The sequence below is a fragment of the Cetorhinus maximus genome, chromosome 1, assembly GCF_964194155.1.
Source record: "Cetorhinus maximus chromosome 1, sCetMax3.hap1.1, whole genome shotgun sequence".
Taxonomy (NCBI): Eukaryota; Metazoa; Chordata; class Chondrichthyes; order Lamniformes; family Cetorhinidae; genus Cetorhinus; species Cetorhinus maximus.
Window position 1 is genome coordinate 239,183,021 of NC_135879.1, and position 17,958 is coordinate 239,200,978.

Genomic DNA, 17,958 nt, shown 5'->3' on the forward strand with positions numbered 1-17,958 from the left:
GCGTTGATCCCCTGACTTGATGGTAATGGTGGAGTTGGGGATATGCCGGGCCATGAGGTTACAGATTATGTTCGAGTACAATTCTGCTGCTGATGGCCCACAGTGCCTTATGGATGCCTATTCTTGAGTTGCTAGATCTGTTCAAAATCTCCCCAATTTTGCACGGTGGTAGTGCCAGGCAACATGATGGAGGGTATCCTCAGTGTGACGGCGGGACTTTGCCTCCATAATGACTGTGTGCGGTGGCCACTCCTATCGATAATGTCTTGGACAGATGCATCTGCGGCAGGCAGGTAATGGTGGTATTTGTAAGGTACGATTCTGTGAGGATGACGATGTCAGGCTGTTGCTTGACTAGTCTGTGAGACAGCTCTCCCAATTTTGGCGCTAGCCCCTGGATGTTAGTAAGGAGGACTTTGCAGGCTCGACAGGGCTGGAACTGCCGTTGTTGTTTCCGGTGCCTAGGTCGATGCCGGGTGGGCTGTCCGGTTTCGTTCATTTTTTGTGACTTTGTAGCGGTTTGTTACAACTGGCTTGCTCAGATTCTTATTTAATTTAACTTCTACCATCTGCCGTGGCGGGATTCGAACCTGGGTCTCCAGAGCATTACTCCGGGTCTCTGGATTATTAGTCCAGCGACAATACCACTACGTCGTCACCTAAATTAACAAGGTAGAAACAACTGTGCTGTTGCCTAGCCACAGAGGTCCAGCGAGAGGGGCTTCACACGGGGACAGAGAAAACCCCAGAAAAGCCATTTTTAGTTAAGTTGAAACCAGGATTCCAGAGAGGGAACTGCAGGAGCAAATTCCAAAAAGTAAAGGAGAAAGTCCCCAAAACCAGGGAATGGAACAGAAAATCACCCAAGAGGACAGTTAAGTCAAAGGACAAGAATACGAATGTGGAAAAGATCCTGTTTAGTGAAGTTAAGAGTGAGGAGCAGAGACAGGCTCTGAGTTTAAAGATGCAGGATGCAGACTTAAAGTGAAATAGGCTTGCGAGAAGCCAGAGAATCCAAGGAGACAGGCTGAAGGTCTGTAACTCTTTACTATGGGCATGCGAAGCAGTGGTGTTCTGTTGGCACGGTTGAGCGTTTAAGAGAGAGTACGTGGAAGGCAAAGCTTGAATGCAAATGGTGATCTAGGGGAGAGGAACACCAGAAGGAGAGTTTGAAACCCTGGCAGTGGACCCTTGTGGAAGGCGCCCAAGAGAAAGTATTGTTTGGGAGAAGATTCCAAAGTGAGTTCTTTTGAGAGTGGAGATTGGAAGCCCTCATGTGAAAGATGGAGTTCGGTGAGACCGGTTGGCTCAGTGTAACAAGCATCTAGGGGGAGTTGAAGAGAGATCCATAGCATCTGTTTGGAGTGGCATCTGACACTTAGTTTCAGAATGGTGTGCCTGACCACAGGTCGCCTATTGGTTCACATGGACTCTGCATTTAGGTGAACATTAGAGTATAAGGGAGCTTTTGTAACCTGTGTTATCCTTGCAAATCTGTATATGCCTGTAAGGTTTGGTCATGGGTGAAGGAGTATTTAATATAGTATATTTTTTCTTGTTTAATAATTCTTTTGTTAAAATTTTACCAGCTGACTCCTGTGACTCTGTTCAGTAGCCACTCTCCACGTATCTAAACAAAAAATAAGTTAAGATTTATCAAGCCGGGTTCCACCCTGGGGATCTGGCTTGCCCAGTAGTAACATCAGCTGGGATCATAACAGGCGGTACAGTGAAGGTTCATTGAATTAGTCCCTGGGATGTGAGGGTTGTCCTATGATGAGTGGCTGTGCAAATTCCCTTAAGTTTGGAAAAATGAGTGGTGACCTCATTGAATTATGGAAAATTCTGAAGGGATTTGACAGGGTAGACACAGAGGTGGTTCCTGCTGGTTGAGGAATCTAAAACATGGCTTCCCAAACATTGGAAAATGGGAGCAGGAGTAGGTCATTCAGCCCCTCGCGCCTGTTCTGCTATTTAACTAGACCATGGCTGGTCTACTTCAATGCTATCTTCCTGCACTATCTTTATATTCCTTGATGACATTGGTATTTCAAACTATCAATTTCTGCTTTGGGCATAGTCAATTATGACGAATCTCCGCTTCCTTTTGGAGTAGAGAATTACAAAGATTCACCACCCTCTAACTGAAGAAATTCCTCCTCATCCTGGTCCTAAGTGGCCTGCCTTTTATTCTGAGACTCTGTCCCCTGGTTCTAGACTCCCTCAGCCAGGGGAAACATCCTTTCTGCTCCACCCTGTCAAACCCTGTAAGAATTTTGCACCCTTCAATGAGATCACCTTTCATTCTTCTAAACTCTAAACCATAGGTGGCCCCATGGTGGGATCATGAGACGAGATTTTGGGGTTGCAAAATCCGAGATTGTATTGGTGGCTATGGAGCGGAAACTCTGCCTGGGACCGATTCTGAGGTCCCATGACCCACGCAGCCAATTTTGCCTGTCGAAAAACAAGAAGGTAAGAAATGTGTCTGTAAATACACTGATACTTTCCTTGACTGTTTCGGTCAAACCCAACGAAAGGACGAAATGCCTCGCTTGTCTCCAAGTGCTGTCCAGCAAAAGCATCAAGCTAAATAAGCTTAAGTGACACTGAGACCATTAACAAGGAATATAATGGGAAATCGCAGTCACTTTTCCAACATCGGAAAGGTGAGCTTTCACACCAACCATTTCACTTTGAGTTCCTTATCCTGCCTCGGACAGAGCTCAAAGAGCATCTTTTGATGTGAGCTATCTGATTGCACAGGCCAAGCAGCCTCAGATTGTAGAAATTTTATTTTTATCTGCTGCAGTCAAAGTGGTTAAAATAATGTTTGGGGAGGCAGAGGCAAATGCACTTGCAACGGTCCCCCTCTGAAACAACACCATGAAGCAAAGAGCTGAGGCAATTGCAGTTGATCAGGAATCTACACTGATGGGACTCCTGAAATGGACACCTTTTTTGTTTTGTTCTGTTTTTTAAGATGGGGTCACACCAGGAAAAGTTTGGGAAACATTGATCTAAGGTGACACTTGCAGTGCAGTACTGACAGAGTTGTATTACCAGAGGTGTCTGCTCAGGTGGATGTAACAAATTCCGTGATACTATTTGAAGAAAATTATTGTTTTTCCCAGTATCCTGCCTGTCATTTCTCCCTTGACCGACACTACCAGAAATCGATTTAACTGGTCGCTCATCACATCTGCTCTTCACAGAATCTTGCAAATTGACTGCTGTGTTGATGTACGCAAAAACGAGCAACTGCACCTTAAAAATGACTTATTGGCTACAAAGCAGTTCTGGGTGTGTGGCAGCCTGCCAACTCATGAGACGATAGTTTGCACCAAGTGGCCAACTGTGTTGAGCATTAGCTGGTGTTCTGCAAATTATTTTGCTATGGATTTATTGGCACACTTTTTCGTCTTGGGAGACGATGAACTGCGGCCAGGGTGTATGTCACTTCTGGATTGAACATCATCTGTTGTGCCTGCAGAGGCTGATTCGTGAGTGGCAGTCTCTTCTGCAGCTGGCACAGGTGAATAGTGTTGGCCCGAGGTCGACTGATGTGTTTTCCTTCCGGTGGACTCTTTTATTTTACAAATGTCATAACTAAATGATACCACTAGATGGGGTCCTGAACAGCAGGTTGGACGTTCTGGCCTCCAGAGTAAATCTACTGGAGATCTGTCTGCTTTGATCTTGTGCCTGAAGAATATTTCCTGTATTTTGTTGTCTCAAAGGTGAAGTTGGAAGAAATTAGCTTGTAGACATCATTTGAAATACCTTTTGTATCGCTTTTCAATGAAAAGTCAGTATCACCTTTTTTTGTTTTTTGGCAGCAGGTATGTGTGGGTCCTGAAACGAAGGATGAGCTGCACGTCATTGAGCTGGAGGCTCTGAACCCGAATGGGAAAATGATCAAGGTGCCTTTGACGTCTCTGAAACCATCCATTCTAACCACAGTAAGTGCCTTAATATATGTGCAGGCACAGGGTGTTTGCAAAGGAAAACAAACTTGTGGAGAGGGGAAGTTTGCATGTCCCATGATATTCGTTCAACAGCAACTTATTAGTTTAGAATAGAGTACACTAACAATTACATTTGCCTCCCGGGAACCTATTTGATATCTGTGGTTGGTCTTTGGAATGAATAGATTACATGTAACTAAAGCATATTGTTCGCTTGGCTCAGCTTGCCTGTGGGCCAGAAGGTCACGGATTCAAACTCCACTTGATGGCAATATAGCCTGACAATTCAATGCGTTGCGTAGGAAGTACTGCATTGTTGGACAGGGTTATCTTTTGAACATGGCACCAGTCTGATTGTTGAGACGGCTGCAAAAAGGCCTTGGGTGAACAAGCTTGGGAGAGTTTTCGTGCTGTTGTGGCCAGTAGTTGCTCTTGAATACACCCCATTGAAAACAAGCTAACTAGTTATTCATTCTCTAGCTGCTTGCGGGGCCTTGCTATGTGAAGGCTGATCAGGTTTTCTGTATTTAAAAAGCACTTGTATTGCTGAAAAAAAAAGAGACATGTCGAAGCTTTTCGTCTTGCACGCATCAGTACACTTCAGAAGAATACCAATGCAAGTGGAAAACAACAATTTATACTGTATGTATATACTCCCCAAATCATATCCACCATCTACACGGCACAAGTCAGGAGTATGATGGAATACAACCCACTTGCCTGGATGAGTGCAGCTCCCACAACACCGAAGAAAAGTGTCACCCAGGACAAAGCAGCCCGCTTGATTGACACCACATTCACAAATATTCATTCCCTGCACCACCGACTCACAGTAGCAGCAGTGTGTACCATCTACAAGATGCACCGCAGGAATTCACCAAGGGTCCTTCGACAGCACCTTCCAAACCCATGACCACTACCATCTAGAAGGACAAGGGCAGCAGATAGATGGGAACGCCACCACTTGGAAGTTCCCCTCCAAGTCACTCACCATCCTGACTTGGAAATATATCGCCGTTCATTCACTGTTGCTGGGTCAAAATCCTGGAACTCCCTTCCTAACAACACTGTGGGTGCACCTACACCACAGGGACTGCAGCGTTTCAAGAAGGCAGCTCACTAGGGCAACTAGGAATGGGTAATAAATGCTGGCCCGGTCAGCGAAGCTCACATCCCCCATGAATTAATAAAAAAAAAAGACAAAAAGCTACATGGGAGTAAAGCAGTGCTTCCCAAACATTTTTTTCTGCTGTGACGCCATTTTAAGGCTTCACACTTAGTGTGATCCTAGAGTGAAAATTGTGTGAGGTGGGGTGGGGGGGCGGGTGGAAGAGTTGTTGAGTGGGGTGGGTTTCAAACACCAGGGGTACAGATACTTTCCATTTTGCAGGCACTGGTGTTTGGTCTTTGGAGCTCAATGGATTACGCCGCGCCCACAGGAATTCCCTTCCTAATAGCACTGTGGGTGTACCTACACCACATGGGCTGCAGCGATTCAAGAAGGCAGCTCACCACCACCTTCCCAAGGGCAACTAGGGATGGGCAATAAATGCTGGCCTAGCCAGCGAGGCCCACATCCCGTGAATGAATTTTTTTTTTAAAGTGCACATTTAAGGTGGACTTACAGCTGATCCCAGGATTGTCGAACCTTTCTCTCCACAGTTGCCATTGCTGCCTTGGATCTCGTGACCCCAATTGCTTGGTCTGTGACCCCACTGGGGGTCACGACCCACAGTTTGGGAACCCTTGGAATATATGGCAGTTATTCAGGATGACAGAAGATGTGAAATGGTGTTTGACAAGGATCAGTGCGGTTCACACTTTACATTAACGATTTGGACTTTAGAGTCAAAAGCACAATTTCTAAATTTGCTGATGACAATTTGGGGTGTGGGTGGTGGAAGGGGATGGTCAATATTAAGGAGGACTGCAGCAAATTACACAAAGACATTGATAAATTTGTAGACAAGTAATTGGCAAATGATGTCATACACAATGTGAAGTCATAGATTTTGGTAGAAAGAATAAGGGAGGTGACTTGGAAGGTGCAAGTCCTGGTAGGGTCGAGGAACAAAGGGATCTTGGAGCACAAATACATCAATCACTAAAAGTTGCTTTACATGTAACCAAGGCCATTAAAAAAGCAAACTGAATATTAGGCTTTAGGCCTAGAGGATTAGAATTGTAAAATAGGCAAGTTCTGCTAGACTTATATCAAACCTTGGTTATTCCACACTTAGTACTGCGTATAATTCTGGTCACCATGTCATAAAAAGAATATAGTGGACCTGTGAGAGGGTGCAGAGAAGATTTGCAATAATACTGGCAGAAATGCATGGGTATACATATTTGTAGAGACTGGGTCCTTTTCTGAGACAGGAAAATTGAAGGATGACCTCATAGAACTCTTTAAAATTATGAAAGATTTTGATTGAGTGGATATGGGGAGAATATTTCCTCTTTTGCAGAAGAGCATAACTAGAGGTCATTAACATTAGACGGTCACCAAGAAATCCAATAGAGAATTCGGGAAGAAACTTCTTCACCCAGAGAGTGATGAGAATGTGGAATGAACTACTACTAGGAGTGGTTGAAGTGAATAATATCGATGTGTTTAAGGGGAAGCTACATGAGTGTATGAGGGAGAAGGGAATAGAGGGTTATGATGAATTTAACTGAGGAAAGATGGGAGGAGGCTCGAATGGAGCATAAATGGACTGGTTGGCCAAATGGCCTGTTTGTGTGCTGTATACCCCATGTAATCTTATACATATGACAACTCTGGATTCCTCCCCACTACCTTAGGACACAGGCTAATTGCAGTGCTCCTAAAATTGCTAATCAGTTAATTTGGCACAAACCAGGGATCAAATTTAGCAACTTCCTGTTTTGTATTGTGCAGAGGAAATTATTATGTGTAGACCGATATGATTCAATACTTGAATATATATTATATGCATGCACTTGCCCAAATTGATCCTAATATGATCAATGTTCTAAACACTGCATCAGTGTGAATTTAGTCATTGGTGAGCCCAAGGCGGATGTGTAATGTGGCCCTGGTGGTATTTTGGGTAAATGAACAGCCAGCTGAAACAAAGCAAAATGTTGAACACCTGTCTTATGTTCCAGACTGTTCTGGGAGGGTTTGAGGTGTCTCCACCGGTCTGTTTACGTCTGAAGACTGGTTCTGGCCCTATCTACATCAGTGGAGAGCACATTGTCGGTGAGTTTCCACAACGCATGTGTTCCAAAACCAGTGTAAACTTGTATAAGGTTAAACTGTCTTTGCAAATCTCATTGTGCAGAGACGAAGCTCAAAACAAATGCTGAATGAGCTGAGCATTTTTGAAACTTGCATGCCTCTTATATATTCAATGTTTGTTTTTATTTGGGCTAAGCCCTTTTAAAGGGTGTGAGGCTATGGTCGTTTTTAGAATGAAATAAAGTGCTTTATTTATTTTCTCAACGCTGATCATCTTGAACGCGGTTTCAATAACTTGATGAAACAGTGGAGAAGACTCACTTAAACAATGGATTAGCAGTTAACCTGTTACCCCTGGAACATGCTTAAGATTCCAGCACCGATAGATTTAGGATGAAAGTCTTGTCGTTCGACCTCCAGGCTCGAAGAGATGCTATAGGAGCAGGGCCCTTCGCCTCAAGACCCCAATACGCGAGGAGAACTTCATACAACTGAGACCCTGGAGGGAAATGTTGCCTCAGATTTTGATAGTATCGGGAATAATCTTGGTAAGTGTGTGTTTGTGCATATCATATAAAGTATTGGGGTATGTTGCTTCATGACGGGATATGAAAACTCTGTATAATTGAAGCCTATGCATTTTTCTGTCCGTGTGAATATTAATCAAGTAACAAATGTCTTGGTAATACAAGTTCATTATGTAATTATGGACTTTTATTTTCTGGCTACAGATTGGACTGGATGTGATGCAAACACATGACGAGGAGCAGTTGGCCCCAGTGCATCGGCCATACTTAGCGCCATTACTGGAGAAACTTGCACCAGCCTGACCCACTTCAACACGAGCACTTAGTTATGAAGATGTGGCATGCACAGTGGAGAAAGCTGATGTATTTCAGCGTCTTTTAAGATCTGAAGGGCACTTGCACGGGTGGAAGATGAGCTGGCTTCGGAGAATGACTTTAAGCCATCAGTGGGATCTAGGTACAAGCTTTAGAAAACTATGGACTTTGTTACACTGAAGTATAGGTAAACTGCACTGCATGGTAAGGTGGTCACTGAAGAACGCAAGAACTGCCAGACATCATAGGGATGGAGTTTTAAAGTCAAACCTAACTGGACTTTGTTCTGCTTCCATGACTGTCATTGGGGCCCATGGTTCCTATGGGTTTTGTGTGTTGGTTATCATTCAGGTTTTTCTCTGTTCTTCAGACTACAGCAGAGAAAGCCTCAGAGCAACTTGGCCAATCTTGCATCACCACCAAGCCATGTGTTTGTTAAACTAAACAGAAGAAAGACAAGTACACCAGAATCTGATATATCAGCCATTCTGGAGAATGGTTGTCTACTTTCTGCTATACCATTTTTTATTACAAGGACCAAAATAAAAAACAGTTGAACACTAATGCAGTCAGTGCATTGGTTTTGAAGCAGAAGTACTAAAATATGTCAAAATATTTATAAATAAACATTGTTGCACTAAATATTCTGATGGTTTCATTATTCTGTAGAATTGATTCAAACTATAAATGTTTTGAATGCGCAGAAAATGCAAATTTTTGAGGCAGTTTTCTATTCCAGTGCAAGATGCCATATATCTTAAGACTGACCAAAGGAACTTATCCATTCCCGTCTGTGTAATCCATTTGAACGTAGCAGCATTACTGGTATAAACCACATCCTGGTGAATATAAAAGTAGCATTTCCTGCATCAGGTTAAGGTGTTTAGTAAATCTGGGGTTTTGGTCAGCCAAGGTACAGTACACCGGTTCCTACCTTTCACCTGAACTGGCCCAGGACAGGAGTGCTGAAGTTCTGCTGTATGTATATAAAGAATACAAAACCCTAGAACTGCATTGCAGTGACTGTCTGAAATGGAAGGGCTAGTTATACTTTTGGAAATAGTAGAGCCGGGAAACAGTGCTTTTTGTTTTAAAGTTTTGGATGATGAGAGGAGAAAGAGCTCTTGAATAGGAAAAAGATTGAAAAAGTTAGTTGTAAAGATGCTTTTTTACAAACAACTTTGCGTTTACATCTTCTCTCAAAAATTTTATATCACTTCAGCTACGGAGACATATTGTGAAATGTGTTATGTAAGTGAAATTTGGCAATCTGGATGCACATAGTAAGAGCTCACTTGGTGTCTTATTTGTAGATGTTGGTTGTAAGAATGATGGGCAAGACCTTGTGTAAATTTCACTTTCCTGAATAATGGCATTTGCCCTTTTGTTTATATGGGTATACTTAGATGGATATAATTTTGGCATATGGGTTAGCAACTTTTTAGTTAGGTGATGCCTTTTTTTTTATATGATTCTAATCCTTGTTTACATAACCTTGTTGCTGTCTATTTCTAATTTCCTGCAGCATTGATGTCAATGTTTTATGATTGAAGATCTATGAAGTGCCTTTGGCTGTTTTATGCTGAAGGTACTGTAGATAAATGCAAATGATTGCTACTTTTGATACCCTAGCTTGCATCCTGTAACGGGTCTTGAGAATGCAATCTGATCTCAAGGTAATTGCTACGAACTGAACCAAACTTGGCAGAAGTAGCTAATATACTAAAATGCAATGATATTTTTAAGATGCAGGAATAAGGGTAAAAAGGACATTGTTACATAAAGGTCATTACAGCACTAAGTACATGTTGCATTTCAGCTTGAGATGTGCCTTCTCGTCTTCAGATGGTGCAGTAGATCATACGTTTCAGGAACAGTTTGTAGAGTAGACGCAATTTGTAGATATTTTGAGGAGTATTCTCCAAAGTTCGTATAAGCTTATGAATTACAAAGGAGTTGACCACATTGATCCAGCCAAAAAAGCAACTTGTTTCCTGGCGTTTGAATGCTCTCTGGTGGAGTATTCAGACACCAGGGAACTTGAGTTTTTTTTAAATGAGAAAGCTAGGGGTAAGCAGGTAGAACATCTTCACCCGAAGGGTAGAGTGTGGAGGGAAGGTGATTGTTTCTTCAACACATATTTGCATATTTGTGAGCTATTTCTAGATGAGCCGTAATTGGAGAAAGTGTGGTTGATGTGAGAGTTTTTTAATATTCTCAAAATTTGGGCGCCATTAAGGCCAACCCTAGTTAACCTTTAGAAGGTGGAGAGTTTTACAACTATTGCAGTTTGTATGGTGAAGGTGTCCCAATGATGCTATTTGGTAGGGAGTTCCAGGATTTTGATCCAGCAATGATGAAGGAATGGAAATATATTTCAAGTTGGAACATGTGGTGCTGCTCCCATGCAGCTATCTCTCTTGTTCTTGTATTGGAGGCCACTGGTTTGGGAGGGTTTTTGTTAGTGAAAGAGCCAATACTCCTTGAATCATCACCCTTAACTTAATACATGTTCTTTCATTTTAGTGCTTTTCTAAAAGCCATGCATACTTCTGTAATAGGTTGGCTAGAAACTGTTGAGCTGGTTAATGAAGTGGGTTTGTACACTGTCTTTTCACATCGCATACCCAAGTCCAGATGCAGGCTGATTGATATAATCAAACCATCCTCCGTGCTGTCTGTGAGGCTTCCGTGTTTGAGATGTTTTGGCACCATTGATCTAGTTTCTTGTAGAACAAAAATAAAATGCTTAGAATGTACAAGTTGGTCAACACCAGCTGCTGGTGAGCCAGCAAGGACAGGAGCGATGTACAAGCTTCTTGTAGTACTGGGGATGGATTTTGGAAAGTAGAAATTTCAACCCTGGAGCCTGGATGCACCAGTTTTTTTTGTTGTTGTAAGGGACAAGGCGTTAAACAAGTCCCAAATAGGGATTTACTGTGGAGAAGCTTTACTGTGGGTTAACTAACCCGACCAGAGTGTAATGAACCTTTTCATCTAGAATATACAGTAGATCGTTTACAAGGTGAGGGGTGTCTGTATTGCAAGATGAAATGTTTTTCCACTTAATACCCAGTATCTCTATCGAATGTTTCCAGCAGGGTCCAGTTCTGGGCACCACGTTTTAAGAAGGGTTTGAAGGCTTTAGAAAGTGTGCAGAAAAGATTCATAAAAATGTTTCCAGGGATGAGGAACTTTAGCTACATGAATAGATTGGAGAACCTGGGATTGTTCTTGCAAAAGAGAAGGTTGAGAGGAGATTTGATAGAGGTATTCAAAATCATTCTTTTAAAAATTCTTTCATGGCATGTGGGCCTCGCTTGTTGGACCAGCATTTTTATTGCCCATCCCTAATTGTCCTTGAGAAGGTGATGGTGAGCTGCCTCCATGAACCACTGCAGCCCATGCGATGTAGGTGGTAGAGGCCGTGCGTTTGGAAGGTGCTGTCAAAGGAGCCTTGGTGAGTCGTTGCAGTGCGCCTTGTCGATGGTACACACTGCTGCCACTGTGTGGTCATGGAGTGAGTGGATATTGAAGGTGATGGATGGGGTGCCAATCAAGTGGGCTGCTTTGTCCTGGATGGTGTCGAGCTTCTTGGGTGTTGTTGCAGCTGCGTTCATTCAGGCAAGTGGAGAGTATTCCATCACACTCCTGATTTGTGCCTTGTAGATGGTGGACAGGCTTTGAGGAGTCAGCAGGTGAGTTACTCACTGTAGAATTCCCAGCCTCTAATCTGCTGCTCTTGCCACAGTATTTATATGGCTGGTCCAGCTCCGTTTCTGGCCAATGGTAACTCCCAGGATGATGTTAGAGGTCAATTGTGATGATAATGTCATTGAATGTCATGGGGCGATGGTTAGATTCCCTCTTGTTGGAGATGGAACCTGTGTGGTGTGAGTGTTACTTGCCACTTATCAGCCCAAGCCTGAATATTGTCTAGTTTCTGCTGCATATAGACACAGACTGGTTCAATATCTGAGGAGTCATGAATGGTGCTGGATATTGTGCAATCATCAGTGAACATCCCCACCCCTGAGTTTATGATGAGGATAGGTCATTGATGATGCAATTGAAGATGGCTGGGCTGAGGACACTATCCTGAGGAACTCCTGTAGTGATGTCCTGGGATTGAGATGATTGACCTTCAACAACCACACCCATCTTCCTTTGTGCCAGGTATGACTCCAACCAGCGGAGAGTTTTCCCCAATGAGGGGTCTGGACAACCCTGGATCTTTCAGTGTCACCCACATCCTGCAAACGAATGAAAAGAGTGAGACGAGCTAAATTGCTCGTATGTGGAGCGGGCATGGACTCGATGGGCTGACTTACCTTCTTCTGTGGTACAACCTTCATTTGAATTTCTCCTGCCTTTCAAAGCCTTTTTAAAATCTGTTTCTTCAACCGTGCCTTTGGTCTACTTCTGCTTGCCCTGCTATCGAGTCTGAATCCAATTTTCTTAATGACCTTCTGTTATTTTAAAGTAAGCTACTAAAGGCAATTGGTTCTTTTCATTTTAAGTTGCTCTAAATTAAAAATAGTGATGTTTGACAAATTGCATTTTTGTAGCTAATTGATTTATCTTATGAATGACTTCCAACCTCTTCATGTTTTTGCAGATACAGTGCTATTAAAGAGAATGTTGGTATGCCTCAGTATACCTGGCTCCTATATTCCCTTGTCTATTACACTGGCCTTCATTCATGAATGTGGCGGTGTTCGTTGCACTTTATTAATAAATTCTGTGTATTGTCGTTAAAATACCCATCCAACAGCGGTCTTGTTCTAAGGTATTTTTTGTGCTTCCTGCTCATCCATTTATCTTTGCTTCCTGTTAACTGCATTAATGCAGATTTGCAATATACAGGATGCAGCAGTCCTTTAAAAAGAAAAGTGTTCGCCTTCACGAGGCTGTATTTCCATCATGCTCTGCACTGTCCATCAGGAAATATAATGTAAACAGTAAACACTTTGTAAAGTATTTCAATGACTTTAACCTTGTGATAAAGACAAATTGAGTTTCACTTATATCTTGGTGTTGTCAGCACTCCTCACTCTGTTACTGATTTGTAGCTGATATTGCTGCCCATAGATATACTTTTGATAGCTGATAATTCATGATTTTATAGAGAATGAGCTGCTCCACTTTAATCTCTTGTCACTGCAGCTTTGATGTTGGAGATCATCTTGACAAAGAGGTTAAGCAGGTAACCTAACTCCAGTTTGTATAAGGGACACAAGGAGGTTAGGTGATTTTTTTTTTGTTAATTTCATGGAATCGGGTGTCTCTAGCAAGGCCAACATTTGTTAACCATTGCCCTTGAACTGATGGCAGTTAAGAGGCAACCACGTTGTTGAGAGTCTGGAGCCACATGTCAGCCAGGTCAGGGAAGGATGGCAGATTTCCTTCCCTAAAGGACATTAGTGAACCAGATGGTTTTTTTTTTAATGACAATCAGAGTTTCATTGTCACCAGTACTGAGACTGCATTTGATGTGGTGTACGTAGACTTGCAAAAGGGATTCGATAAAGTGCTACATTAACAGGCTTGTGAGAAAAGTTAGAGGTCAGAATAAAAGGGACAGTAGCAGTATGGATACAAAATTGACTGAGTGATAGGAAATGGATTAGTGGTGTTTCAGACTGCAGGAATGTTTATACTGTGGTTCTTCCGGAGTTGGTGTTAGGACCCCTGATTTAATTGATATAAATTGACGACTTGGACTTGGGTATACAGAGCACACTTGCAAAGTTTGCAGATGACGTGAAACTTGGAAGCATTGTGAGCTGTGAGGAGGATGGTGTTTAAGGTTCAAGAGAACCTAGGCTGGTGGAATGGGTGGACAAGCGGCAGTTGAAATTTCATGTAGAGAAGTGTGAAGTGACACATTTTGGTAAGAATGAGGAGGAGCAATATAAAATAAGGGGTACAATCCTGAAAGGGTTGCAGGAGTAGATGGACCCGGGGTTATATGTGCACAAACAATTGAAGGTTGCAGAGCAGATTGTGAATGTGGTTAATAAAGCATACAGGATCCTGGGTTTTATAAAATAAGGACATAGAATGCAAAAGCAGGAAGTTATGATGAACTTGTATAAACACTAGTTCGGCCTGAATTGGAGTATTGCGTCCAGTTCTGGGCACCACATTTTAAAAAGGATTTAAGAACATTAGAGAGGGTGCAGAACGTATTCATCATGCTTCCAGGGATGAGGAACTTGAGCTACATGAATAGATTTGAGAAGCTGGGGCTGTTCTTCTTGGAGAAGAGAAGGTTGAGAGAAGATTTGATAGACGCATTCAAAATCGGGAGTTGCCTGAAGAGGGTGGTTAGGGAGAAACTGTTCCTGTTGGTGAAAGGGTTGCAAACCAAAGGACACTGATTTAAAGTGATTGGCAAAAGAAGCAGTGGTGTCATGAGGAAAAGCTGTTTTGCACGACGAGTGATTAGGATCTGTAGTGCAATGTCCGAGAGTGTGGTGGAAGCAGATTCAATTGTGGCTTTCAAAGGAGAATTGGATAATTGAAGAGTGAAAAATTGCAGGGCTACAGGGAAAAGGTGGGAAGGAGGAATTATTAAATTGCCCATGAAGAGAGCCAGGGCAAGGAAGTTGGCTGAATGGTCTTCACATGTAATCATTGTCATTTTATGCTGGATTACTCAGGAGGAGCTCTGCATCCAGGACCTCTGTTTCTACCATCCAGACACTTGTGTAATAGCCCCTGATGAAAAGACTTTTATCCAGTTCCCTTCTTCCACCTGATTAAATTTATAAAAACTACTCCTGAATAGCAGGGCAAACCTTTGTTGAATATAGAAGAGAAAACAGATATTATAAAAGCAATGAAATATTACCAGTGATAGATTGTAGGGAGAGCGGAACACTGACAGGAGCTCCACGTTCTTGAAGTTCCAGGAAAGAATAAAGCAAGAGTTTCATTTAGAATTTACAGCACAGAAACAGGCATTCTGGCCCATCAGCTCTAAACTGGTGTTTGTGCTCCTCATGAGCCTCCTCCCACCCTATTTTATCTACTCCTATCAGTATACCCTTCTACTCTTTCGTCCTCCGTACTTAATCTAACACCCCTTTAAATGCAGCTATATTGTTCACCTTGAGTAACGTGTTCACCATTTGGGATAAAGAAATCTCCCTTGAGTTCCTTATTGGATTTATTAGTGATTTTCATATTTAGGACTCCTAGCTTTGGACACCACCATAAGTGGAAACTTTTTTTTCTATGGCTACCATGTAAATCCCTTCGTAATTTTACTGACTTCAGTCAGCTCAACCATCTTTTTCCCTCCTGGTAAATTCTCCTTCCTGATGTAACTTCTAAGTTGTGGTATCACCCTTATAACTTGATTTCAATATAGTGCGGATGTCTTTTGAATGATATCGTATTGCATAGATCTCAACCTTTTATAAATGCTTTTTTTGAAATTTTTACAGGTGTGCCCGACTCTGACTCTGATTCCGAGTCTGAATCTGAAGACAATCATCGGGTGAAATCTCCCCTGAAGAAGCAACCTGTTAAGCTTGCATCGCCTCCCACTGCATTGCACCCTGCAAAGGTATGGAGCAGGAGAGAATTTAGAAATATGTCTGGATCCTCACTCTGACGCAGTGATAAATGTTCACTTCAAATCTCTGGGTGCAAGATCTGAACTTTCCAATGATTTATAAATGCAATGCCAAGACTTGTTTTTATTCATTCATGGGATGTGGGCATCGCTGGCTAGGCCAGCATTTTATTGCCCATCCCTAATTTCCATTGAGAAGGTGGTAATGAACTGCTGCCTTGAACCGCTGCAGTCCATGTGGTGTAGCTACACCCATGGTGCTGTTAGGGAGGGAGTTCCAGAATTTTGACCTAGCGACAGTGAAGGAACAGCAATATATTTCCAAGTCAGGATGGTGAGTGGCTTTGCGGGGAACTTCCAGCGGTGGTGTTCCCATGTGTCTGCTGCCCTTGTCCTTCTAGACGGTAGTGGCCGTAGGGTTGGAAGGTGCTGTCTAAGGAGGCTTGGTGAGCTCCTACAGTGCATCTTGTAGATGGTACACACTGCAGCCACTGTGCATTGGTGGTGGAGGATGTGAATGTTTGTGGATGGGGTGCCAGTCGAGCGGGCCGCTTTGTCCCGGATGGTGTCAAGCTTCTTGAACGTTGTTGGGTCTGCACACATCAGGCAAGTGAGGAGTATTCCATCTCACTTCTGACTTGTGCCTTGTAGGTTGTGGACAGACTTTGTGGAGTCAGATGGTGAGTAACTCACTACAGGAATCTATCCTTTGACTTGCTCTTGTAGACACATTATTTATATGGCTAGTCCAGTTCAGTTTCTGGTCAGTAGTAACCTCCAGGATGTTGATGGTGGGGGATTCAGTGATGGTAATGCCATTGAACATCAGAGGTTAGATTCTCCCTTGTTGGAGGTGGTCATTGCCTGGCACTTGTGTGCTGCGAATGTTACTTGCCACTTGTAAGCCCAAGCCTGGATATTGTCCAGGTCTCACTGCACTTGGACATGGAACATTGGATATGAACCATAGTATTGTGTTGTTTTGATAGGCTATTTCCTATGTGGGATGAGCAGTGGCATTGGTTTTTGGTTAAATTGCAGGATGTTTTATGGGTGTTTTTAAATGTAGTTATACAGTGCTGGAGGATGCCACATGACTCATTGTATCTGTGCTGGCCTTGGAAAGAGTTGCCTGATAAGTTTCATTCCCCTGCTCTTTCCCCGTAGCCTTGTAATTACTTTTGCTTCAAGTATTTATCCAACTCCCTTTTGAAAATTACTATTGAAGCTGCTTCCACCAGCCTTTCAGGCAGTACATTCCAGATCGTAACAGATTGCTGCTTTAAAATAAGAGAAGCGATCCTTTACATCTACTCCTCTGGCTCTTTGCTGATATCTTTATACCTGTGCTTGATTGGTGGCCCTGCCATTGGACTCGCTATTCTTCTCTCCAATATTGGCACACTGTGGCTCCAGTATGTACAATGCACAGGTTATACTGCAGCGAGTCACCATGCCCCGTGATTCACACAATTGAGGAAAGATGAAAGAAGCAAAATCATGGGAACAGCAACACCTTTAAATCCCACCCCAAGTCTCACATCATCATAACTTGAATATAAATCCCTATCCCTTCAATGTGGCTCAGTCAATATCTTGTAAGTACTTACCTAATGCCATTGTGAGATGACCACTGCCATCTTATCTGGGCAATTAGGGATGGGTGATGAGTACAGCATTGCAACTCTCAGGCATTATTAAGGGAATCAAGGGTAATGAGGAAAAGACAGGAAAGTCAGGTTGAGGATTATCAGATCAGCCATGATCTCATTGAATGGCGGTGCAGACTCAATGGGCTGAAATGGCGTAGTTCTGCTCCTACGTCTTGTGGTATAATTAGAGAAACCATTAACAGTTGCCTTTCTATTTGCTGTCAGTGCAGCCATCCCTTCTTATTACATAGAATTACAGTGAATTATGTAGCACAGATGCATGCTATTTACCTCAACATGTCTGTGTAGATGTTTATGCTCCGTATGTGAACTCCCATCCATCCTAAACTCGTATCGCACTCTAGTTTCTCTTCTAGCTCTCCTCATGTCCTCTCCGAGCTCCTCTTCTCCATGAGACTCACCGCCTGTTCCCACTAAGTTGCTGACAACCAAACTTCTCTTCCTGGCTCTCACATTAACTGATGCTGGTATTGGTTCTCTCTTCACGCACTGTTCCCCTCTCCTTCAAATCTGCAGTTGTCACTCTTGTGGTCAAAAAAAAAAGTCAAACCTTGACTCCTTCCTCTTTTTGTAAACTACCAGCCCCGTTTCCAATCTCACTTTCCTCTCCAAAGTCCTTTAACGAGTTGAAGCCTCCCAAACCCATTTCCATCTTTCCCGGAGGTCAGTGCTTGAACCCCTGCAA

The 17,958-nt window shown here is 42.9% G+C and overlaps 1 protein-coding gene across 2 annotated transcripts in view; it reads left to right on the top strand.

The window, feature by feature from the left end:
- LOC144688219 (nucleophosmin-like) overlaps positions 1–17,958 on the top strand; it is a 98,614-nt gene that overhangs the window by 13,419 nt on the left and 67,237 nt on the right. Inside the window, exons 3-5 of one of the 2 annotated variants that reach the window (XM_078554712.1) lie at positions 3,843–3,962; positions 7,101–7,194; positions 15,470–15,591. In XM_078554712.1, the coding sequence (XP_078410838.1) occupies positions 3,843–3,962; positions 7,101–7,194; positions 15,470–15,591 (336 nt within the window). Of the gene's footprint in view, positions 1–3,839; positions 3,963–7,100; positions 7,195–15,469; positions 15,592–17,958 lie in introns of both variants that reach the window. The other variant, XM_078554711.1, reaches the window with a different exon arrangement.